Source organism: Phodopus roborovskii, unplaced genomic scaffold, assembly GCF_943737965.1.
Source record: "Phodopus roborovskii unplaced genomic scaffold, PHOROB, whole genome shotgun sequence".
Classification (NCBI taxonomy): domain Eukaryota; kingdom Metazoa; phylum Chordata; class Mammalia; order Rodentia; family Cricetidae; genus Phodopus; species Phodopus roborovskii.
The window spans coordinates 52,834,671-52,861,825 of record NW_026126511.1 but is presented as its reverse complement, the minus strand read 5'-3'; the positions used below and the strand labels follow the sequence as shown (position 1 = coordinate 52,861,825).

The 27,155-nt window shown below is 43.7% G+C and overlaps 1 protein-coding gene across 3 annotated transcripts in view; it reads right to left on the bottom strand.

Moving 5' to 3' along the window:
* The window catches only part of Atp8a2 (ATPase phospholipid transporting 8A2), a 515,396-nt gene that overhangs the window by 477,124 nt on the left and 11,117 nt on the right, over window positions 1-27,155 (bottom strand). Inside the window, exon 1 of one of the 3 annotated variants that reach the window (XM_051195585.1) lies at window positions 14,631-14,840. The exons of 1 other annotated variant lie outside the window; for it this stretch is intronic. Coding sequence is in view for 1 of the 2 variants with exons in the window: in XM_051195582.1 (XP_051051539.1) it covers window positions 14,156-14,231 (76 nt within the window). In the remaining variant the exon portion in view is untranslated. Of the gene's footprint in view, window positions 1-14,155; window positions 14,313-14,630; window positions 14,841-27,155 lie in introns of those variants that run through there. One more of the 3 variants, XM_051195582.1, reaches the window with a different exon arrangement.

The following is a 27,155-nucleotide window of genomic DNA, read 5'->3' as shown; positions in this document are numbered from 1 at the left end:
GAGTGTGTGTGTGCTGTAAGAACTGAGGAAGAAATCTAAAGAGGAGGTGCAGGAAAGGGGAATAATGGAATGCATGTGTGTGTATGGGTGTGTGTGTGTGTGAGTGAGAGTGTGTGTGTGTGTGTGAGTGTATGTGTGTGTGAGTGTGTGTGTGTGTGTGTGTGTGTGTGTGTGTTGTAAGAACTGAGGAAGAAATCTAAAGAGAGGAGGAGCAGGAAAGGGGAATAATGGAATGCATGTGTTGTGAAAGCAGACACTGGGACATTTGAGGGAGGAAGGGGAACAACCAAGGGGATATATGAAGGAGGGCAGTGAGGAGCTAAGAACAAAGTACAATGATGCACATGCGTGAAAATGTCACAATGAAATGGACTTCTCTGTGTGCTAACCAAAGGAGTGGATTAAAATAAGTACATAAATAAGCCAGGGTTTCCTTTTTCCTGCTTATTTCCAGTTTGGAGAAGGCAAAACTTCTGGCTCTGTCTATGTCCACCAGGTCTCAGTAACTGCCACCGTCACCCACACGATTGTTTGCTTTGTCACTTCATGAGGCAATGTCCTTGTTGATCTCCCATGTGAGCAGACAGCTTGTCCTGTGTCATTGATCTCCCTGTGGCTGCAGAATGATCATTCCACATCACAGAGCTCTGCCTGAGACCCCCCCCCCTCAACTTGGTTTACTGGATTTTTCTTAGCCTTCGTGGCAAATCAATTTTCATTCAAACTAGTAGAGATGGCATTTTTAAGCACTCTTTTGCAGACTCACTGAAGAGTTTTGCAGACCCAGTATAGGCTACACGCCTGTTCATGGACTACCTGAATGGCTCTCTGTCATTATGCCTGGTCACCATCTGGACATGGTTCCACCCTTCACCTCTACAGTCTCCACAGGCCTGTACTTCACTGCTGCAACGATGATTACACCAAGGATCAACTCAACCCTGACTCTGGCTTGTCTCTGCAGCTACGCTTCCGGCAGACTGGCAGCACAGTTTCTCATCTTAGTCCTTTCCAGTCTTTCTCTGCTGCCCCATCCAGTCAGGCTCCTTAAGGTCCTTGAATTTGGCTAAAGCCTCTTTAACCCTTTGTGGCCACTCTGTAATATAGACAAAAGGACAGATGATTGATAGAAAATGATAGATAATTGATAGATAGGTGATAGATTACAGATAGATGACAGGTAATAAGATAGATGATAGATGCATGATAGATTTACCTTGTAGCATGCAATGTGTTACAACAGTTAATCCTAGCGGTTAAGATAGGAACAAAAGAAAATAAACTGACACAGCTAATATTGAGGGTAGCTTGTAAAGCCATTGTTATTCAATAAATTCTGACATTGTGGAAAGACAAATGTATCCATCTATGCTTCTGATGTAGCACACTCATGAGAGGGGTTTGTAAAGGGGTCTATTATTGATACCCTTTTAGAGACCAGCAAGGCATATGAGGCAGTGGTCCTTGCTTGTCCCAGGAGGGATGCCAACTGCCATTGTGCAAGGAAACACCACCAACATCTCACCTGGAACCCACAATCAGGATGTAAACTCCGCCTCCCCACAGTCTCCTAGAAAAGCAGGAGTAAGCATTAGTAGAGGCGAATGGACATAAACGAAAGGCACGGCATTAGGACATGGAAAATATACCACTTCCACCCTGCAGCTCAGGCGGATTTGTGCTATTTTGAGTCTTGCTAATGCATGTCATTTGAAGCTCGTGGCTGTTACACTGCCCTGGAAATCCTCAACTGCTTTCTAGGTAGAACCAGCTCAGCAACATTTCCTCTGGTTATGGCAGCACACTTGGCCCAGCCCAAAATGATCCTCTTTGCTTTGCTTTCAAGGGGTTATGAACATCAGCACCCCTGTGACTTCAGAGAGAAGATACAGAGTTCTGTGTTTACAGGACAAGACAGGAAGGCAGAAGATCACTGCTTTGTGAAAATTAAGGAAGAAAATGTGACACCATTATATTGTTGCAAAACCTGGTGCTCCTTCCTGCCTTCCGTCTTTAGTAAATAGAAGATGGGAGTAGTTGGATTCCAGAACACAGTCAAGAAAAGTTTTACTTAAGTGCCAGAGTGAAGGAAATCCCGACCGACTACTGCCACATCCATTCCAGTGGCCAGGGTGTCTGCTGAATCACCGATTCTGATTCTAAGTTCAACAAAACACCATAACCATGCAGGAAAAAAAAAGGAAGTAAAAGCCTGGGTGCACATCTTTGACACTCAGGAGGCAGAGGCAGGAGGGTCTATGTGAGTTCAAGGCCAGCCTGGTCTATAGAATGAGTTCCAGGACAGGCTCCAAAGCTACACAGAGAAACCCTGTCTTGAAAAAAACAAAAGAAATGATCCTATTCCTCCTGTGAGGCAGATCCTCCCACACCTTCAGTGCTCTGTGATGCTCTGGTGATGACTGGACTGTGTTCCATGATGTTGATTCCATGCAGAGTTCAAATGGCACAGAGAGGCAAGAACAGAGACACAGATGTAATGAGGTGGGGGGGGCATGATTCAGTTCCTGTGTCCTTAGCATGTTATTCTAGAATGTCACACCACAATATTATTATCCATTGCTTCAATAATTGATTATACAAAGATAAGCAACACCAAGTCTTGGGCAACGGCAAATGCTTTACAGGTGTTATCTTGCTTAAGTTCCTTAAGAATTCAGTGTATTAGTCACTTTTTACAGACAGGAGACTACCCTGAGGATATTTAAGAAGTAAGTTGTCAGGGTCATCTGGGTAATGTAATAGACTGAATTCAAAATTCACTTCAGCCAAAATCAAACAAAACTAGCATCTTGGGAGGCACACATTCCAGGAAAAGGATGGAAAGACTAAAAAGAAAGAAACACCTCACATGGCTTACATGACCCATAATGCACTGGGTAGGACTATACTTTAACATGTCAGCCTGTGTAAATGGGTAAGCTGTTTTCTTTTCTTTTTTTTTTTCAAGGTATATTTTTTTATGTAATTTGTTACTTTACATGTTGATCCCAGTCCCCCCTCCCTCCCCCCTCCCTCCCTCCTTACCCCCTTCCTCCCTCCCTCCCCCTCCCTCCCTTCCTCCCTCCCTCTCCCCCTCCCTCTCTCCATTCCTCCCCCCTCCCCCATCACTCCCCTCAGCAAAGAAGATGGAGCTGAGACAACAAAGGGGAACATGGGTAGAGAGCAGGGTCTGAGGAGCCTGCGGAAAGCTGTGGAGGGCAGGGGGTCTGCGGAGAAGGAAAGCTTGAAGCTGTGAGTGTTGATAAGTTCTTCCCCAAAGACAAGGACAGAGGCCATCCTCAGGCCAAAGGGGATTCTCAGCACCAAGCAGGTAATAGGGAAAACATCTTTCGAAGTTCCAGAGCTCGAAGAACAGCTACATCCCTGGAGACTGACTTCTCTGTAAATCAGCCCAGCTGACCCAGACCCAGAAGGAAGAGGACACAGAGTCCACTCATCGAACCTGGGGCAGGTGACAACAGAGCAGTATCTCAGGGTGATGAAGGAAGGGAGTGTAGAGCCTAGGTCCCATAAGCCAAAACAGCCGCTTGACTACAAGAGCATAAAAAGGATTTTCTATGACACAAAGAATCAAACTCCACGTTGGGGACTGAAGATAGAGCCCAGTTGGGTAGAGTGTTTGCCTAGCCTGTTCCTTCCTCAGAATTGCAAACACTTTGTACAGTCTCACCTCTGTAACCCCAATATTCAGGATGTAGGAAAACCTACAGTCCAAGATTAGCCTTAGCTATAGCAAGCTTATGGTAAGTACAATGACACATAAGATCCATTCTTGACAGAAAAACAAACAAACAAACAAACAAATCTCACACCCATGCACGGAATCCCCGAGGACCTGTGCAGCAGGAAGAACACCACACAAGGAAACACTGCCAAGAGATGGGGGGAACAAACAAACAATAAACATTAAACAGAGAGTTAAGACATTCCTGGAATCAATTCAGGTAACTGACAAGAAATAAAAATGGGGAGACATCAGACAGGCATGCAGTAAAACATGCCAAAGTGTCTGTCTCCCTTTTATTGAGGAATAACTAGGGACAAAAATAAAGATACTAAAAACTTCCACTGATAGGAACAAAAGTGTGTGTGTGTGTGTGTGTGTGTGTGTGTGTGTCTGTGCATGACTGTAAGTATGACTGTGCATGTGTCTGTGGTTGTGACTCTATTGTGTGTATGTTTGTCTGTCTGTATGTGTCTGTGTGAGACTGTGTGTGTATATGTGATGATTAGTTTTCATTATCAAATTGATACAAGGTAGATTCACTTGAGAAGCGGCTCAATGAAGAATTTTCTAGATCAGTTGGTCTGTGGCAGCCCTAGGTTCCAGTCCTGGAGAGCAGGGAGCTGAGTATTAACCATGCATTCATGTACTCTCTCTCTCTCTACTCTCTCTCTCCTCTCTCTCTCTCTGTGCTCTTGACTGTGGACATTACATGCCTTGACTTCCCCCACAATGAAATGTTGTAACCTGGAATTGTAAGCTGAATAAAGCCTTCCAACCCTAAGTTGTTTTTTTAATCAGGTTATTTTATCACAGCAGCATAAAGTGAACAAGAATAGTGTGTGTTCATAATTTCAGGGTATCCCCTAAAAGATTATGTGAATAAGTTTCAAAATGCTAAGTAAAATATTATTGAAGAAAAAATTAAATACCAAACACATAAAACAAAAATTGATAAATGTGAATTTTGTTAAGCTGGGCTTTAACTAAAATTGAAGACATCTACTTGTCTAAAAGTCACTGTTACATTAATGAAAAGTTAACCCACAAGCTAGGAGAAAGCATTTTAAATGTGCATTTCTGATTAAAAAAAAAAGACTTCAATCATTAATAAGAAAACAGCTCAGTTTCAAAAGGAGTGAAAGATTTGAATAGATGCTTCAGCAAAGAAGATATACACATGGCAATTAAGCACAACAAGATGTCCATCATATATTGGAAGTTTCAAATTAAAAGAACAAAATACTAATGCATGCCTTTTGAGTGGCTAAAATTCCAAATACTAACAATGCCAAAGGTGGGTGAGGATGTGGAATGACATGAACTCTCAACAGGAATGCAAATGGTACAGATGCTTTCCAAGGCAACAGACACTTTCATAAAACAAAACACTCTCACCATATGGCCCAGCAATTTTGCTTCATTATGAAAACTTAAGTCCACATAGAAACCTGCACACAAGTTCTGAGCACAGCTTTACTCGTAACTCACCTGACTTTGTGTGTTCTCCGCCGCTGTGATAAACACCTACCCCAGGCAACTTGGGGAGGAAAGGGATTGTTTCATTTATAGTCTGTCATTGAGAGAAGTCAAGGTAGGAACACAAGCAGGACCCATGAAGGAACACTGCTTACAGGCTCGCTCTCTGTGGTCCAGGGGTGGTATCACCCATAGATCCTCCCACACCAATCATTCATCAAGACAGTGTCCCGTCATTCTTAGCATGCTTAAAAAGTCTAGATACTGAAAAAGTCTACAGAACGGCTCCCCTTCTCTGTGCACGTACAGCATCACTCTATCCCCATGTTTATAATCTAAGATTCCCTACTGAAACCCTTACACTACAATTAGCTGTTCATCATATATGGGACTCCTAGATCCTGAGTGCAAGCATGCTAACCACACACTTCCCAGGCAATGTTAACTACACATAATCACAATGTGTTGCCTATACTATCACTGTGTTTACTGTCACAGCCCAACCAAATCTTATGTGATTTAACAGTAATCCCTAATATATCCAAATCCTGAACAGTTGAAGCATTTTAGCATTACCCTTTCTAATAAAACCTACCTTTACCTTCTCCACACTTGGGGCCGCTAACAGCTCCAATGTGTTTCCACACAGTATTGGTCCATTTTCTGCTGCTCCACTAAAATACTTGAAGATAAATAACTTTAACTTGAAAAGAGGTTTATTTACCTCACAGTTCTGAGGGCTCTGTTGAGGGCATTATGATAGACAGTGTTACAATGGCCAGTACACATGTGTGAAAGAGAGTCACATGGTCTGAGAAGAAGCAAGAGAGGCTGCTGAGTGTTCAGATTGCTGAGTATCCTTCATGTCAACCTTCTGGGAAACCAACTCAGAGGTCACACAAGAATGACTTCAATCTGCTCTGAGCACACATCCCTGTTCTGCTAAGCCCCATGTTACCATATCACCACACTTAAAACTAGGGTTCCAACACAAGAACCTCTGGAAGACAGACTCAAACCACACCCAGACCACAGCCAATTTACACAAGCCCCCCCCCACTTGGCATTTACTTTCTGCATTTTCCCATTACACTTAGTTGAAAAAGTAACACAGAAAGGAGAAGAAGTGCATAGAGAAGGGGTGGGTGGGTTAAAACCTGTTCCTCTAAAACGCAAGTTCAGCTCAACAATAATTAATGACAAGCAAATAAACTATTTCTGAGACAGCGACTGGTCTTGAAGGGCATTGGATACTGGACAGTGAAGATGTGACTCTGTTCTCTCTACATGGTGCCACGTGAGGTCATGAGTCCTTTATCCCATGAGTTCATAGCTTATCACATTCAACAATCTCTATAAACCTTGGCCGGTGATGTCAGATAATAGTCAAAGATTGAAGCCATTTGATTTCACCAGAGAATGGATTCAAAGAAACAGAATAGAATTTCGCAGTACTATGGCCTAGTTTACTTTCAAAATTAAAATAGATTGTTCCCAAAGGAGATTTCATACAAGCTAAGAAGACATTATAGTCCTGGAAGGAATTCTAGAGCAACCTAAGAACAAGGGCTCTAATGTCTTCCCCGGGAAGAAGCTGAGAACCATAGGCACGTGTCCAGAATTCACCTTCCCACAGCCTCAGTTTCCTACTTGGATAATTTCACATTAGAAAGTACACAGTTTCAAGAATAACAGAGCAGAAATGTTTGAAACAGACATGACTCATGAACCCCTTGCAGCTGTGGTCACCCGCACAAAGCCTACAACATATCAAGACAAGACTAGTCACCATTCCATCAAGCAGCACTAACTAGACTTAGTGGGTTATAAAAAGCAGGGGAGGAGGGCAGGAGGGTGGAAGGAGGTATCGAAGGACGGGTATCAAAGGAGGGGATGAGAGGATGAGAGAGAATTGGAGTGGACATCATCAATGTGACATGCATAAAATAGTCAAAGAATAAGATAAAACTTGATCCTGGCCTATAAGGATGTTGTGCAACAGAAATACAACACAATATATAAACATTTTCATTTTTTTCTAACACTAGATTTTAAAATGCCACAGTGATGTTTAATACCTTGTATACTAATTATTTTTTTCATTTTTAGTAGGCATACTAAATAAAAGTAAAATTACAAGCTGGGCCTGTTGGTGCTTGTCTTTGCTCTCAACACTCAAGAGGCAGAGGTGGGGTGGCTCTCTGTGAGTTGAAGGCTAACCTGATCTACAAAATAAGTTCCAGCGCAGTCAGGGCTACACAGTAAGACTCTGTCTTGAAGAAAAACTAAAATTACATAAAATAGTTAATACATTTTTAACCTAATATAACCAAAATACTTTTTCACCATGTAGTGAGAGAGAGCCTACTCCTGAAAATTGTGCAACTTTCATAGTGTGCCATGGCAAGTACACACATACAGCACACACACACACAAAAATACACACACATACACACAGAGAGGGGGGAGAGAGAGCCCACATACACTTTTAAAAAATAAGGCAATATTAGACAAGTGAGGTGCAAACATCACTGTCCTCGTTTGCTTCTCTGTTATGATAAACACACCAACCAAAAGTAATTTGGGGATAGGAGGATTCCATCCTAGAGGGAAGTCAGGGTAGAAGTTCTAACAGCAGAGGTGGGAATCATGGAGAGGAAAGCTGCTTACTGGGTTGTTCTCTGAGACTTGCTCAGAGTGTCCCTCTTTCTTCCCCTGAATTATTATTGCATGCAGGTGTTTTGCCTGTGTATGTGTCTATGCAGTATATGTATGCATTGCCTGCAGAGGCCAGAGGAGGTCATCAGAACTAGAGTTATTAATGGTTGTCAGCTGCTGCAATGTGGCTGCTGGGAATCAAACTTGGGTCCTCTGGAGGAGCAGCCAGTGCTCTTAGCTGTAGAGCCATGGCTCCAGCTCCTCAGCTTGCTTTCTTATACAGCCCAGGACCACCTTCCCAGGGATGACACTGCCCAGAATGGGCTGGGCCCTCCCACATCAACCATTGATCAAGGAACATCTCACAGACACGCTTAAAGGTCAAACTGATGGAGACAGGTTTTTGATTGAATTTCCCTCTTCCAAATACATTTAGGTTTTGTCATATTGATGAAACGAATAAATGGTGCAACCACTTCTCAGGAAAAGGAAAAGCATCTCCCCTCCCCTTTCACCCTCCTGGTTCCACCACTAAAGCAAACAACCATAAAGTTAAAGAGTGATAAAAAGCAAACACTGAATGTTTGTCATTTTATGTTTGCCAAGACACAACCTAACTCTGTGCTTCATTTACAGTCTCCATTCATCTCCGGTGTTTGCATCTAGCCTAGATCATTCACACTGGGAGATCCTGCCCACTTACCTGCCCATATTAATGTGTTCTCTTCGAGAAACTCTGCCCAAACTCTACCACCAGAAAATGAGACCATGGAAGAGTTAAAGAGAGTTGAAGAAACATATTTCCAAGCATTTGGAAAGAGTAACAAGAAAGATGAACTTGGAGTGCATAAACTTAGGTTGTGTTCCAGCAGAAAAGAACAGCATAGTCATTTGGGGCAGCAGCATACAAGCTAGGGCATGGCACAAATGACCCTGTAGTAAACCTTAAACAAACTGCTTGGCTAAAACCCAGTAAGGCAGGTCCCCTGGGACTCTAACTTGTTTGTTATAGAGACAGAACCCACTACTATGGAGTTTAAAGGCAAAAACTCCAGAGTTTTAAAATCAAGACACACATGCTCAATACATTAGGATGAAGAAAGTAAAAAGAAAATTGAAAGTATTAAATGGGGATAATGGTTATGTAGCTAACCTAAAAATAGCTGACAGGAGGCCCTAATCCCTCACTAACTGGATAACAGCAGACTAGCCACAGTGAGTCCTCTGAATATGAATGAAGAACACCTCCTTGCCATTAAGGGTGCCAAGACCTGAAACCAGCACCTGTCTTTGAATGTGGTATCTGTAGTGAAATTCTGCATGGTAAAAGTGCTCACACCAAGGAGTCATTTGCTACCCCAATTTTCTGTCCAATCAATCTCAGTGATGCTTGAAACATTTACAGTAACCCCGAGTACCCTCTGCCTCTGGCTGACAAGGTGCAGATGAAAGGGAAGCTTATGCTCAGTCGCTCCTTGGAAATGTCTGGAATGAATGTGTGCTTCTTACGCAACACATAATAACTCAAATGCAGGAGACCACTTTCCAAATGCAAAAACCTCTGAACCAAAATGAGTGAAGATAAAGTCATTTTTTTTTAGGTCTTTTTTTACTAGCGGTGAAAGATAGCCCTTCATTGCAAGGAGCACAGGCACAGGACACACAGGTAAGGCCATAGGCTGGAATAATGAGCCCTCCACCATACTGCTTGGAATGGACAATATCACATTTGGACAATATCACATGTGCATGTCTGGTTTGGTTTGGTTTGGTTGCTGACACAAGTTCTCACTTAATTGCCCTCATTGTCCCAAATCAGACTCAAGCGATCTATATTCCTTACTCTTCCTAGCAGCTGGGACAAGAGTGCGAGCCGGGTCTGACTGCACTCTCACAGACACGTCTATGTCCCTAGCCTGGGAGGCACATGGACATAACTGTCCCCATCACAGTGCTGCTCAATGCCACAAGGCAGGTTATGCATTGTGCCTGCCCTTGACAATGATATGGAGAAGCTGCCAGGGCATGAATGTGAGCTCACTTTTATTTTTAGCCTTTCTTAGCAGTTGTTAACATTTTCCCTGAGCACTTTCACTGTCCTAAAAGGATGTAAATAACTTCTTGTCTATTGACTGGGGTTATATTTAGTACATGTGAAAAGCCCCAGGGATAAGGAGAGAGACCCCTCTCTTCAGAGTCACTGTCTGAACATCCTCTCATAAGCCATCGAAAGGTTCTAAGAGAATAACTAATGTAATCCATTTGTCTAGCTGGCACCTCCATCAGATGAGGACTTAAGATAAAGCAGGCACTATAAAAGTAAATTAATTATTAAACAACTAAAGCCATCAAATTAAGGGCATAGTGGCCTCCTGCAGGCATAAGACAAGGCAACGTAGGGAAAGTGACAACTCCCAGACACTAGAGAATGGACAGTGTAGGAGCTGGGTAGCTGAGTGTGAATTTCTGCATCATGCAATCCTAGAGATGCCTCTTCTATACAGCCACATTCTGGGTAGGCTGTGATTAGATTTAGAGGAGAGAATCGTAATGGCTGAAGATGTCTCCTCTTCTGCTAACAGATGGAATGAGGATAGGTAGAGAAGTCTGCCCCGGGTTATGATGGGTAATCTAAGAACTAGTCACACTGTCTAACTGGATTGCACATCCAGTAATTAGTATATGTACTGCTGTGCTATGCCAGCATGGTGCGCACGTGCACACACACACACACACACACACACACACACACACACACACACACCACTGACACAAGCTCTTGGGGGAACTCTTTCTTTTCCTCTTCATTCTATAATGTGAATAAAGAAATGGTCCATAGGAAGCAGAAGACAATATCATAGTTTGAATCCACTTCTCTCTAATCCTATAGTCTGGTGTTTTACCTTCAAGATATACTGTCCCCCAAGAACTTCCAAACATAATCTAGACCCTCAGATCAAGTACAAAAGTATCCAGCAGAGATGGTTCAAGTCTGTGTAGTGTGCCCACTGGATAGTACAGAAAATAGAAGGAAGGAGATGAGACCCATGTATGTCTTATTTCCTACCGAGGAAGAGGAAAACATCTAGAATGGGCAAATATACCCTGTTGCGACTGGAGATCCTGAACTGCACTGGGTCTGTGAGCCTTGGAAATTAGTTGGTTTGCTAGAAGTTAACTGGCTGCTCTGAAATAGTTTGCTGTAACGTGAAGGGATTAAGCCACGTCAGTACCATCTTCCAGCTCTTAAATCCTAATATCGGAGCTTCTGGCATCTTCAGCTATCCTCACCCCCTTCCTTTAAAACTCAGGGCAGATAGACACAGGTGACGTGACAAGAAAACTAGGTCCACTCAGGAGCCTATTTAAAAATAAAAACCAAAACACCACCTTACTAACCAGAAGAGGCCAGGGGCGATGAAATGGTTGGGTAAAAATGCTGGAACAGACCTACAAAGGCATGCACAGCAGGACTTGTAGCCATCCAGATCCTGTATTTAATTTAATTTAAAGCACAGGTGTGGTGGTATCTTGTTTGTACAAATAAAGTGTGTCTGAAGATCAGAGGGTGGAGCTTGCCACTAGCTAACCATAGAGGTCTGGACTCACTTCATTTGTACAAACAAGGTATCACCGCACACACGGACACTGTGCTTACTGCCTGCCTACTCTTTATTGCCAATCTTTCATGAAGCCAAATGCAGAAACTCAATGAGTGGAAAGAAGTTTCTACCCTAGAGAAGATGAATGTCGTAGTCCCCAGATAGCAGCTCCCCTTTCCTGTCTGTTCTCATTCCCCCATGGCCACGGCCTGCACTCCTGGACACACATGCCCGCTTCTCTTCCCTGTTCAACCACAACCGCATGCACTGCCTGTGTATGGAGACTCAAAGCTGGGTACAAACTGAGGGCACTGACAGTGTGCTTCGTACTCATCCATAGCCCTTGTGCTCTATCCAGAGAGCACCTATCCTGCCTGGTGCTCTGTCTCCAGAGCTCTGGTGTCTGGCACCCAGAAGGTGGTCAATATACATCCAGAAAGTCACTTTACAGCCTGTCACAGTCAACTGGTCTTTGCATCCCCATCATTTAGTAAGTAACAGATGACTGTAAAAAGGAGCTGACAAAGGAACAACAGGACACCCAGAGTAAGATGGGAGTCCAAGGTACAGTCACCGGAAGTAACGATCCCGGAACTGCTTTACTAAGCAGTTGACTGTTGGGCACCCAATCTTGAAGGAGCTGAGAGCCACAGAATGGCTTTGCTTGCTTGCTTGCTTGCTTGCTTGCTTGCGCTGAATGAGAAGCACCAGGATTCTTCAAAAAGCCACACAGCACTAATATTTTATGGGAGTAGGTGATTGTCAGGCCCTTTGTCCAGGTTTCCACCCCGCCCTCCCTCTTGCCCATCCATGATTTATGTGCTCTAAATAGACCCATCTTGTAAAGTCACACATTTTACTTTCCACACCCCACACCCGTCACCAACAAGGTCTCAAAGCCCTCCACCTCCAGCACTTCCCAAACCTTTCTCTAAACTGCTGTGCTCTGAACCCTGCTCCTCACTGGTGCTCACACCACAGACCATGGAGAAGCCCCTGAGTGAGTGCTCACACTATTGCATTGTTGGACCAAGCAGTCAGTCTTCAAAGCACCCTTCCTTGAATTTACTTTCTACAGCTACCACTCCATTTGCTTTTCCCTCCATTTTCTGCAAAATTTACCCTAAAGTGGTCATGGACAGTCTGTTTTCAACTCCTGTCTTCTAATCCTCTCTTGTACCCTCTCCCATAGATATTTCTCCCCAGTTATACAATAGCAGCTCTTCCAAGGTCATCAGTGACCTCCATGGATAAAACCAAGCATCAATGCCCAGATTCTTTCTGGAACTCTTGGCGGCATTCCTAACTCGCCGGCCTTCCATGCATTCCGTTGCAGTCCCTTCCTGTTGCCCCTATTATCCTCCAACATGAAAATACCGGAATGCTCAGGACACCTGGTATTAGTTATATAATTTTGGGGGACCCAGTGAAAAACGAGATGAGTTCTGTACCCTCCCTGTCCAGGGCTGATTCTTTCTTCATGGATGCAAAGCCTTACATCCGCAGCACTATGGAAAAGCATGCACATCCGTAGCATTATGGAAAAGCATGCACTTCCTTCCCTCTGCTAGCACTTCTGACTGTTCCCCACCTTGTAGCCTTGATGTGTTGCCTGGTGACTCAGGAAAGGATTCTGCTCAAAATGAATGTGATGGTATCCTGATACTGCCCAACTTTAACAAACACTAGTTAAAATGATTTTTCTTCTCCCTCACATCACTCATGGTAAAAATGCAAAGGTCATTTACACTTATATGCCTATTATCTCAAAACAGACATAACTACAAACTGTTAACAAGAAGGCTCAACTCCAAACCCAAACCTTGAACCCTCTTCATCAAAGTTCTACCTAGACTCCATTCAGTGAAGCCTGAAAAGCAAGACAGGGAATCATTTTGGAGGTTGCCCCTCCAGTTTTGCCTTATCTATGTGTCTAGGTCACCTATTATGTGCTGTAGCCACAGAACGAGTGTGCCTGGTCATGGTCCCTAAGTGCATCATACAACAAAAGCATCTAAAGTGACTGGTTGAAGAAGCTGTACTTCCAGTTCCACCCAGGCTTCTGCCAGCGCATGTTCATGAATGCATCTGTGTCTCTGCAACTTCCCCATTCAATAGAAGCCTAGTTTAAGTCCCAACACTTGGGTCGCACATGGTGAAAACACTCAGTAACCTTCTGCTTCCCGAGGCAAGAAGTCCTCCCAGTGACCAAACTTTGTTCACCAGGACTGGGGACAGGACAGAAAACTGCTACTCGGGTCCCTTCCAGCATCTACATCACTGCAAAGGGCGCACTGACCAGCAGGCGCGCTTGTGCGTAAGGCGCGCGCGCGCGCGCACACACACACACACACAAACACACACACACACACACACACACGGACACGGACACGGACACGGACACACGCACCCAACACGGACACATGCACACGCACATATGCATAACTACTGTGCCAGGGGCCTGAGATTTCTCACTTGCTGCTCCCTCGCTCCCGCAGGAGGCCTAAGGCCAGGGTAGGTGCAAAGACGTCCAGCCAGGGGGCAGTAGGGCGTGGCATCCCTGAGTCCCGCAGTCCTAGGCGACCAGGGGAGGGGACAAGGTGAAGGGCGGAACAGTGTCTCCTATCCGCAGGCGCCACCCTCACCCCAGCGGCCCACCCTCCCCGCTCACCCACGGACGCGCCGATCCTCGCCCTTCTCGGCAACGACATCTTAAAAGCCTGGTCCAGGCCCGTGCCGTTCAGCATCGCGCGCGGCTGGCGGGCTGGTCGGCCAGAGGCGGGCGGTGGCGACTGCGAGCGGGGCTGGGAGCCAGGGCCACAGCGCCAGAGCCAGAGCCATGAGCGAGCAGGCCTAGGGCAGAGCGATCGCCGCGGGCCGCCCCAGTCTGTGCCCGCAGCCCCGAGGCTGCGCCGACCGCGCCTCCCGCACCGCAGCGGCCAATGCGGCAGCGCCCCGAACGCCACGGCCGCCTCGCTGGCCCGGCAACGCGGGGGCGGGAACCCGCAGGAGGCTGCGCCGCGAGTCTGAGTCCTGGCAGGTGGCGCGGGAGGCTCCGGCAAGGCGGCAAGGCTGCGGGGCTGGGTGCGGGCTCCGGGAGGGGATGGGCACACCTGGGCGGCTCTGGGCCCCAGAGAGTCTGCTACCTTATCTCCCTGCCGGTCACTTGTGCTGTGCAGCCGTGCTTCCTCCGACTCCTTTCCTTTTCGTTAGCAGCTTCTTTTCTCTTGCATCCAGCCGGAAGGGGTCTGCATGGGTCCTTTGCTCAGAACACGAATTTCCAAGCTGGGACCTGAAACTCAGAGACGTGCTGGGTCTGCAGCCCCTGTCCTCCACGGCTTGTCACAGTCCTGAGACCTCCAGAATGCTCTAAGGGCCACCCAACACACACACACACACAGACACACACACACACACACACGACACACGACACACGCAGTGCACCTTCTACATGCAAACAAATCCACTGAGAGGTAAGGGGTGACTGGCCCAAGGTCATTTGACCTGCTTTTGTTTGATGTCTGCCTTCACTTAATGTTTAAACTGAGTCCTTCTGAACACAGCTCTATGGGGGTAGCAAGGAAGAAGCCAGCTAAATCTTTACTATCTGATGAAATCTTGACTTTAGACAAAAAAAAAAAAAAAAAAAAAAAGCCAACCTGATTGTGCTCCTGCGCTTGTAGAAGTGATCATTACCTTTCCTTTTACATAAAATGGGGAGTCCCTGAGGCCTTAGTGGGCTGCAGGGAGATGAGCTATGAGCTGTAAGCGTTAAGAAAGCACTTGGCTCCAAAAGACTCAGTAGCTGGTGTGAGTTCAAACTTCCCGAGTCTGTCAGCAGACAGTGGTTTATTTTAGGTATATTTAGCAAAGCACAATTTGATGAAATCTGTAGTGATGTTAATTCAGCCCCGCGTGCACAACAAAACATTCATAAATGTCCTTAAGATACAAAGTCAGCTAAACACAGATCAGACGTGACTACATCGAAATTTTCTGTCAAGTCCGTAAGGCTGGGTTCTGTAGATTGACTGAGAAAAACAAATTTATGATAAAGGTTCTTCCTGGGAAGGGTCTGGTCCTAGAAAAGAATCTGGCTACAAAGATAGGTCAAAAGGTCACTAGGCTGGGATGCGAGTCCAGCCTTCTGGACAACGATTGGTGTTACATTCCATCCCTTGAAGCAGCAGCCCTGTGTGCTTAACATTCCAGGGTCCCCACGTGCTTATGACACCTCCATGCCTCCTACAATAAAGCACACCTCTGACCCTCAGAGTGAACACTATTTCTGAGATGAATCTTTAGCAGGAAGGTCCAAGAGGGAAATGTCTCAAGTGTTGAGTTGAGCTTCAGAGTGGCTCAGCGACTCTCCCAGGCTCTCAAAGCTTAGGTTGACTTTTGCACTGAACTCATGGTTCTGCCCACTTTCTGTGATAATGCCTTGAGAAATAAGCAAAATATTGAAGGGGCTTGAAGGAAAACATGATTATGCTCCAGACAGGAAAAAAAAGTAGCCATAACTAGATGAAAACAAGACAACAAAAGTAGGTAATGATTATTTTTATTTGTCCTTTAATTTCACAGAATCACAGCATAAAATGAGTTTATTGCCCCTGCCTCTTAAGGTACCTTCCAATAACCAAACTGACCAAGAGCTCTGGAAAAATGTGATAGGTGTTGGTATAGAAGAGTCTTACTGTGTTGGAGCCCTGGCTGGCCTGGGGCTCATTGTGTAGCCCAAGATAATTTGGAACTGGTGATAATCCTCCTGCCTCAGCCTCCCAAGTATGGTAATTACAGGTGTGAGCCATCATGCATGTTTGCAGGGCTGCATTGTTGCTCATTTGCCACTCCCAGTATAGATTATCAAGGGCAATAGAAGAGAGCTGCACTTATCTCCGTGGTTAATTCCCCTCACTGCCTTTTACAAAGTTGGAAAGATTAGACTGGCACTAGCCACAGAATCCAGACCTTAAGCCCCATCGTCCATCAAGGTGCTAGAAGGAATCATAGGCACACAAGACAAAACCAAGCAATAGCAGTATTTTGTAAGCATGCACAGGATCCTATGGCAATATAAACCAAAACTAACCTATATTAACTTTGAGCAGAAGTATGTAAGACTCACCAACAAGAGGGAGGAAGGGCAGACACAAAATCCAGAGTTATAGGAGAATCCAGGAGATGCTTTACCTCCTCTTGTATGACAGCAGAACTTCGCCCATTCACGTGCATTTCTGGCATTGGCACTGGCCTGCTGCTGGAACTTTCCACCTGTGCTTGTTGAAACCAGGTGACTGGATTCTAAGAGTGGATATTTCAAGACACAGGGTCCCCTGGCCTGACCTGGCCTGGGAGTGCATGCTGTGCCACTTCTACCACCTCCTGGTTGTCCAGTCACAAAGGCTCAGAAAGCACAAGCAGGGAGGAGACAGAACAACAAGATTCTAGAAGAACATGGAAAGATTGCTGCAGCCATTTGGGGAAATGCAACCTAGCACAACTAGAAATCAGCACATTCAATTATTTTAATAAAACATTACGGAAAACCACACTATAAGATAAGATGCACAGAAAACATAATAGATGTGTATGTCCTCCACACTAAATACATGGCATGCAGACTCCCAGAGAACACAGTAAAAGCATTTACCCTGCAAGGAGACTGTAGAGTGTGGGCAATAATAGAGAAACAGCTCATTGAAACAGAACAGACAGTCTAGAATTAGACTCAGAGCCATATGGTAAATTAATTTTGGTAATATACTTTTGGTAAAGATGCTAAAAAGCAACTCAGTAGAGTGTTGGCAATCTTCCAATAGACATTCCTATGACATATTGATGTCCAAACTGGGGGAAAAAACACTTTAACCTTTTATTCATACACCACACTTAAAAGGAGTCATAAACACTTTTTTTTAAAGGTATTTTAATTTCAATCTTCTAGGGAAAAGCTGCCATGTAAGGACATGAAAAGTGCTAGCTGTAAAAGTAAATGTTTAATTAGCATCAGAAACACAGCTTCTACTCAGCAAAAGATATGACACACCACGGTGGAGAAGAGATAGGCCATGGGCTGGGAAGAGATTTTTCACAATTGGCAAATGAAAGGGTTTGATTTTCTTTATGTAAAATAATTCCCACAAATCAGCTTTTTCAAATATGGACAAAATACCTGAACACTTAACAAACGAAGATAAGCAAAAGGCACACAGTCACCTGGAAGGTGACAAATATCAGTAGTCACCAGGAATGTAAAATTTAAAATAATAACCTATTCTGCAATGGCCCACATGTCTAAGTTTTAAAAAATTCCAATTATTGTGGAGGATGATTGCTACCTGCATTTATTTATTGCAAGTGAAGGTGTAGATTGCTGTAACCACTTAAGAAACAAACAAAAAAGACCTAGTGATTTCTCAGAAAGATCCTCATGACTAAGAAGTCTACCTTCAGAAACTTACCCAAGAGAAATGAACATGTATTTCTACAAAAATACTCAAAAATAGTATTAATAGCAGTCTTGTTCATAATAGCTCCAAACTGGAAACAGTCCAAACAGCCACCAACCGGTCAATGGATGCACAACTGTAGTCTGTTCCTAAAATGGAATGTGACTCAGCAGCGAGGAACAAATCAGCAAATAACATAGATGAATTCATTAAATCCAATCCAAGGCAATCAATCGGATTCAGAACAATAAGGGTCAAGTTGTGGAGGTTTACGGAGAGGGGAGGGGAGTCAAGGGAACTTTTGGGGTCAGGAAACTTGTTTGTCAACAAAGGGTAGATACTGGGTGCAGATGTTAAGAATATGAGATTGTATGGTCAGGAGGTTCACAGTTCACTGCAAACTATCTTGACCTTTCACATACTAATGGAAGAGACATTTTAAATGCTAAAGTATTCATGTTATTTTTAACAGGAAAAAAAGGAGAACAAGCCCAGTGAACAAGAAGATGTACAAATAAATAAAAATAACCACGAATTGTTCTTAAAGTTGGTGTGCAAGGGAAGGAGAAGCTCCACTGTGGCATTCTCAAACATGCACTTTGCTTACTTTACCCTTTCCTCCACTGTCATTCTCCAATAACCACCCCAACACGCCCCTAGATAATTCTCCTTTCGTGCCCATCGCTTTTTATTCTGAGACTGAGTCTCATTATGTAGCCCTGACTGGCATGGAACTTGACAAGTAAAATAGTCCAGAGCTGGGACCCAAGGGGTGTGTCACCATGCCCAGCCAACTGCTGGCTTCTCCTCTCATGTCCCTTTTTTTTTGTTTGTTTGACTTTCACAACCTACACACACAACACAGAAATTTAAACCTAGATTCCACTTATGAGAGGAAATGTGGTAGTTGTTTTTCTGGGTCTGCTTATTTTGCTTAACATAATGACTTCCTATTGCATACATTTGCTAGTAGATGTCATTATTTCATTTCCATTGCAGAATAAAATTTCATTTTATACACACACACACACACACACATCACTTTTTCTCTACCATTCGTCTGTTGATGGACATCTAAACTGGTTCCATTTCCTGTCAGTTGTGAATACTACAGCAATGAATATGGATGTGTAGGTGTCTCTGTGGTGTCAATCAGGATCTCTCAGACACAAACCCAAGAGTAGTACAGTTGTATTACATGGTAGTTTTATGTTTAGTTCTCTGAGGAACCTCCATGCTGAGTTCTATGGTGCCTGCATCATTCCTACCAGCAGTGTGTAAAGAGAAATCTTGATCGTCTTTAAATACAGATGTTTTAACACTACTTGATAAATTGAAAAGTATTCAAAATATAACCTTTAAAATTTTTAGATTAACTTTATTATATGTGTATAAATGTTTTGCCTGCATGTATGTGTGTGTGCACCATGTAAGAGCCTGATACCTTCAGAGGTCAGAAGAGGATGTCAGATCCCCCAAAACTGGAGTGGTGGGTGGTTGTGAGCTACCATGTGGATGCTAGGAATTATGCCTAGGTCCCCTGGAAGAGCAACAATTGCTCTGATTCATTTGAGCTATTTCTCCAGCACCTATAATCTAATCTTTAATGAAGGATAAATGCCTGTCAGGAGCCCAAACTTACAGTCCCAGTACTCTGAGGCTGAGACAGGATGATTCTGAGCTGGAGATCAGTCTAGGCTATATAGAGCAAAATCCTGTCTCCAAAAAAATGTAAGTAGATATGTGAAAATATAGATATAGATATATCTATGTTTACATCTAGAGAAGGGAATACTAAAACTTCTGGATCCTTCTTTATACTTACATTTTAAAATTTATTTTTATTTCATTTATGTATTTATTTGGTGAGGATATATACCTGCCACAGCATTCATATGGAAGTCAGAGGACAATCTTCAGGAGTGAGTTCTCTCCCACTAGCAGGTCGGTTCAAGGGGTAGAACTTAATTCATCAGGCTTGGCCATCTCACAGGGCGGTTTTGCAATTTTTAAAATACAATAGGAAAATGTCATCTTTTTGTTGTTTTCAAAGTCTTGATTTTTATCATCCTAATTACTGGGGTCACAGACATAATCTTAGATGAGATACAGGATTACAGAGCGACCATCACTCTAAAAGCTGCTGCTTTCTTTCATCCGTGGCTGAACTTGTGCCTTCGATGAATAGTGAAGGGATCACAGAACTGGTTGCTGCTGCAGTTAGAATACAAGTTTTCCTCACTGTGAGTGGGGAAAAGGGTAAGATCTCAATCCAAGTAGGGTCTTTAGTGGAAGAGCCTTGTGAAGGAACTCAAGATCTGGTAACATCCAGAACCCCATCATGAAACACTGCTAGATCTGTAAGGGGGAGAGAAAATGGAAGGCACAGGCACACCTCCCTGTTAATTGCCAGCTAATGGTCCATACCATCCCAGGACTCTGCCATCAAGAAAGTCACCACCAAATACAATCAATCAACCTTGGAGTGGGATGGAGAACTGCAATCCCTCCTCTTCATAATCTGCCTATTTTGTGGTATTATAATATCAACAGAAAATTGAATAGTGAGGGTATGGAGTGAATAGAAGAATAGACAGATGTCTAAACAAGAGAAAGGCTATGGCTCCATAGTAGAACACTTGCCTAGCATGTGAGTAACTCTACATTTGACTCCCAGCACCATGAATGCAACCAACAACAGAGAGAGACATGGCATCCCTTTGGCAAACATAACACAACCACGGATCATGGGGACTCCCACAGCTAACAGCAGTTTGATGATGTTAGTGAGTCCTCCGTGGATGATCTGGTTTTACAATAGTGATGACAGAGCTTCTACTCCAGATCAGGTAACAGGATACATGAACTCTAGCACTTTCTCTGTTAAGTTTCAAAACAATGCAAAAAAAGTGTACCCGCTTCTGTTTTGTAGATGAGGAAATTCTGGGTCAGGGAAGTTGAATAGATTGCCCACAACATCAAACAGGCTGTAAACAGAATGTGAGGTTGGCCAAAGCAGACTCGCAACAGAAAACTGACAGGTTCAAACATTAATTCTCAACAGTCGAGAGCACAGGTTGAAAACCATATTTTAATGTCCATAGCACAGAAGGCTTCAATTGGGCACTTATACATTCTGTCACAGCTACTCTCAGAGGTTGACAAGGCAACAAGCAGCTACGGACCACTCTCTCTTCACTCTCTCTTGATGGGCCAAAGTCCAACAGTAGCACAACAGCACAGAACCACCTCTCCATCATTTCATCTGGAGGTGATCACATGACCCAAGCAGGACCCACCAGAGGGCTGGGGCTGTGACTCAGAGGTAGAGCAAGACATCAGAGGGCACACACTTTCCATTTGGGGAGGATATGAAGTGGGGGCTTCCTGGAGACTCAGCTGGCAGGGAACAAAGCTTCTGACAATGAGGCTTGCCTGGATAATTAGCCCTTCTGAAGCCCTGTCTGCTTACTGGACTTAATAGGGCAGTACTTTCCAGTTACTTCAGAGTGTTTACAGCTCTAGAATGTGTGTATGAGAAAGATTTGGGAGTTGAAAAAACTTATCCCTGGGGCTGCTTCACTTAGGATATAGACTTCTGGAAGGAGAATGGAGATGGGTGGGAATGGGAAGTAAATGTTCCTAAGCCACAGCCAGGGCAATACAAATTACTGTATCACTCATTCGCAGAATAATACAGATTGATGCAAGTTCCTTCATCCTCCCTGTGCCCCTTGCTCTTCATCAAACTCACCTGGAGCATGCCATTATCAAAAACACGTGCATACACAAGTGTGTCAACATAAAAGGGAAGCCACCCAATGCTTCTCAAGACGTTTCTCAATGCTATTGAACTAGAGATAGCATATGATCATGAGCAGCAGCTAGTAATGGAACCTCACTTCTAGAACCCTGGAACCCCGATTCATTTGAATGGGTTGATTAGCCTGGCTCCAGATGAGAGCTGTGAAATGAACCATGCTTGTCCTATCATGCTTCAAATACAAAAACCTGTAACCTTGTACCTACATGAGTTTTCTTGTTTCCCAGTATGTGAGCTTAGCATGGCTCTGAGAATTCTCCCTCACTGCTCCCAGTCCTGGGATGTAGCTCGGCTTGCCAGTGCAGGCCTGCACAAGACCTTGAATTCCATCCCCCAACAACACACAAATTTGGTGTGATGTTGCAGACCTGTAATCCCAGCACTTGGGAGGCAGAGGCAGAACTCTCACAGGTTCAAGGTTGTGCTAAGCGACGTAGTAAATCTGAAGCCAAACAGTAACTGCCCCCTCACTTCAGGAATGACACAGCTCATCCAACATTTTCTCAATCTGTTGCTTTTCTTACAACAAGCTCAGAACTCCATATCTAACTACACAAACGGCAGTCTTCTAGGGTTTTTTATTTTAAAATATTTCTTCTTTAATTTTTAAATATTGGCATTAGAAATGTCATAGAAATATATAAGCTTTTAAATGCTTTTTTAAAAATATACATTCTTGCAATGTATCATAATGTGGCTCGAGCTGTCTTCAAATTCCCTATCTTGCCTTAGCCTCCTGAGTACTATGATGATAGATAGACATGTACCACAATGCCTAAATATATTATTTCTGAAAGACCAAATTTCATGACTTAAGCTACTTACAATGTAGAACAAAACAGATTTGTATTTTCATTTTGTATTTATTCTAGGCTAATCTGTTGCACCAAAGGAAAGTGATCTTCCATTTTCAGAGGAATTTGGAAGGTGACTGATGCATAATACTCCCCTTCACTGATCCTCTTTGTTTCCCTCAGCCTTTACTGATTCCCCCATCATTAAGTAGATCATTTATGGAACTGTCAGCAAGAACATGTGAAATAAAAAATGTGACTTCTTGGTTTCCAAGTTGCTACATGAATTTTGGCCTTGTTTTGCCACAGTAAATATGCTGTGAGTAGGTCCCTTCAAACTCTGAAAGTCAATAGTTACAAAACGATAAATCCACATTGCATAAAGTATCTAGGGTCCGCCACTAAATAAGGATAGCACTATTAGAGGCAGATTCATCTGTCAGTGGGCCTTCACAGTAGCCTTTTATTTACTGTCAGTTAAAATTTTATGGCACAAACTGAACATTTCTGTCTTTCTCTAACACAGGCTCCATGTTCTGGAACTGAGCATGCTCAACACAGGCTCCATGTTCTGGAACTGAGCATGCTCGGCCATGGAGTCCCTCACTGAGCATGCTCAGAAATGGGTATTTCCCACACTCCTGGTGTTCAAGGATGGCATTGCTTTGGAAATGACTGAAATGTTCTTCTTGACCCCTTCGGGTAACAAATATCTCTTGTGTATGTCTTGGCTGTATATTTTGCCACAGTACAAAATCACCGTCTCCCCTTTATGGCAGAACTCATTCAGGCCACTTGCTTTTCCTTGCTAGGTCTTAGACTAGTAGATGTCCAACTTTAGTCCATAATTTTCTCAAGTTAAACTAGGGCATTTATTGACCTGTAGAAAGCCACTTCCTCCCTCTGCCTAATTATGACTTTGAATAGTCCAGGTGTATCTGAGTTCTCTAAGATTTGCAGGTGATTAGGATATGGATAATCTGTGCCTCTTTCTGAGAAAATGACTTAAGATGTGGCCCAATTTCCTGTGCGTTGCATCAGCAGGAAGCAGGTGTGCCCTCTTATGTCACTGATCCTTCAGAATAGGTCTCTGACACTTGGGGCCTCCAGTGGTGAGCAAAGCTCAGCTGCCTGGTTACCAGAGAGTCAGAACCCCTGTGGGTGGGTCCGGGTAGAGGGAACCCTAGGCAGTAACTGCAGGAATAGGTTTGTGGAGATCCAGAGGGAAAAAGAGGGCTGGGAAGATGACATGGTGATCTCACATGAGATGTGAGAGCATCGTGCATACACAAGTGTACAAGAACAGAAGAGGTCTTTAACCCAGGACCAGGCCAACCTGGTCTACATAGTGAGTTTCAGAACAACTAGAACTACACAGAAAGACCCTGTCCAAAAAAAAAAAAAAATGAAACAAACAAAACCAAAACCAAAAAGTTCAGGGTGTTAACTAAAGGAGATACTGCAAAACATTCTGGAGGCCCCAGCAATATTTGGAGGGGGGTGAGCTTGGATCCCCTGGGCCAATAGTGTAAGGAATGGACAGTTCCTAGGGGATATGAGACCTGAGATGTTCCAGGGTCCCAGGAACTTCTCCCATCTTTGCCAGAGGCTCCAGCTGCCTCTACCCTAAACGCAAAACTGTAGAAAATCATCTGGATCTGAAGACTTACTATTGGCTTTAAGAGCTTGTGTGTTCTCTGAAGGAGTTACCTTGCATGCACACACCACACCACCTACCAATAACTTTTGTGGTTCCCAGGTTTTTTTTTTTTTTTTTACTTAGTAGACTTTTTAATTGTGTGAGTATTACTACAGTTGAAATTAAATAATATAATTAGCAACTCCAAATAATCAGGGATGCATAGACTGCTCTCTCTCCTACATACCCAAGATAGGCAGAGAAGTGTGGATATCTACCCCTGTGCCTACCCAGAAGAGAGGGCACATCAAACACAGCCATGACCACAGCTGTGCAAGCAGAGCAAGGAGACTGACACTAAATCCACACAGAAGTAATGAGAAAGGCAAATTTATTTTTTACTTTATACATTAAAATAATAATTTTCCTCAGATGATGCCGAGATAATTGAAAGCCCGTGTACAAAAATAAGCATTAGGAATAAATAGAACTGCTAAGATGGCTTAGCAAGTAAAGGTGTGTGGAACATAAGAGGGTCAACCTGAATTCAATCCCTGGAAACCACATAATGGTGGAAGGAGAGAACCAACTCCATAAAGTTGCCCTCCGACCTCCACGTCTGTGCCATGCCACACACATGCCCACATATACATCATACATATAAATAGAAAATGTTTAAATAATTAACTCAATTATCTCAACTACTGACATGACCCCGGGTTTATTTCAGAACTAAGGTTACAAAGTTACAGACCATATAAATCACCCCTGAGCAGCTTAGGGAGGGGCTCCTGAGGCACAGTCCTCCTACCCTATCCCTATCACTACCTCAATCTCTGGGGATACAGGGGGAAATGTGAATTTTTCTTCTGTAGTTTTCACATTTCACACAGTCACTGTGTGTATTCACAGCACACAGTGTGACAAATCACACTGTGATGCCAGATCAGAGAAATTTGTACAGTCTTTGTTGACATTGGAAACTTCCTGGACTTATTTTGAAATGCACAACCAAATATTGCTAATCATGGATGTTGGTGTAGAGTGCTGGAAAAGAGCCCTCCTACCTACACACTCTGTCCCCGGTGGACATACTGTCTCCATGTTCTCCTTCCACACACACACACACCCCAGATTGGTCGCCACTATCTTATCCTCTGTAGATGAGGTCATTAGTTAGCATTCCCAGGTGAGTAAGACCAAACCAATATTTGTCCTGTCACTCAGCACAATGTCCTCTGGATCCAGCCACGTTGCAGTCAAGCTTTCAATAGATATGAATTTTTAGCCTTCCCTCAGGATGATCACTGCCCAAGGGCTCCAGTCTCTTTTGAGTACCCTGGACTGACGGAGAGGAAAACTGTGAATCCCAAACCTCAGATGGCTGAAACAGGCAGGGACACGGCTTTGAGACTCAGCCTAGTGAGGAAGGACCCCAAGGAATCCTGGACAGCAAAGGGAGGCTGATCTTTCAGTGATGGGGGGAGCCTTTGTACATCAGGACTAAAATTTTACCTTGGAGCAAGCAAGCTTTGAGCACATATGGTGCTTTTTTTTTTAAACATGTGGAGTCCTGAACACTTTAGTCAACATCTGCAGAATAGATATCAGGAGAAAGCACAGAACAGAGAAATGTACGGGAAAAATAGGAAGACCTGCTTACTCTAGGCTGAGTGACTTGTAAGAGGCCATTATTATACATGTTGTCACTGTCGTCCTACTCTGCATCAGAGAGAGACTGGTTGGGCCCATGTCCTGTCATGGTGGATCTCCACAGCATGCATCTATAAAACATGAGCCCTTCTCTCTCCAGAAGACTGGTTCCTGAATGCCTGCAGAGACCAAGATCCACAGGTACTCAAACCCCTGGTATAGATGTAGACTCCATATGCTTCCTCAAAAATAATCTTCAGATATGCCCAACCTATGGCCCACAGCCACATGTGTCTCAGAATATTTTTAAAGCATTTTTGTAGATGACAAGGTCATACTGCAATGTCAAAATGTTGAACTCCTTGCATCATTCTGAGTAGCTTGTGATACTTGATATGGAGCGAATGTCATACAAATAAGTATAAGGTTGAATTGTTTAGGAAATAATGACATGAAAACAAAGTCTGTGGGTATTCAGTGCAGACACAAATGTTTTTTGTCTATTTTCCATCTATGGTTAATTGAATACAATGTTACACATCTCATTTTCTATTCACCACTAAAAGCTGTTGGAGTACTACTGGTGTATGCAGTTTCACACCTACTTGTGATAAGAGCCAAGTACACATATTCCAACTGTGTGCCTGAAGCTGAGATGAGCAGGTCCCCTTCTGGAAGGACAGGCAATGAGCTGCAGATGGAATACAGGAGTCTTGGTTCTGAGAATGTTTCTGCTTTGCTCTCCTAGCTGTTACCACTAGGGCAGCCACATGGACAAGTTAATCCAGCTTATACTAGAGGCGCCAAGGGCCTCTGTCCTGTGGTAGGCTGTGTCCTGGGGCAGGAGGAGATATCAACCACAGGGAAGTACAGCATCTTGGCTTGTGTCCTTGCAGGCAGTTAAGAGCACTTACAGTTCTTGCAAAAGACCTGGGCTTAATTCCAACATCCACATGGTTCACAACTATATGCTACTCCAGTTCCAGGGCTCCAGTGCCATGTTCTGACCTCTGGGACTCCTGGATGCCCACGGTGCACATTCATAGACTCAGGCACACACAAATACATTATTATTATTATTATTATTATTATTATTATTATTATTATTATTATTTTGCAGGGAAGGCTATAAGGGTGGAGGGTGGGCATGGAAAGACTTGAAAATGAGCAAAATTCCCAAAATATCAATTTAAAAATTATATTTAAAAAGGAAGAAATATACAGTATTCAAACGCTAAACCTTGTGTTAAGTCAACCTTTCGAGTCTAAGAGTTCTTTGAAATAAGGAGTCTATTGAGTGTGCAGATTCT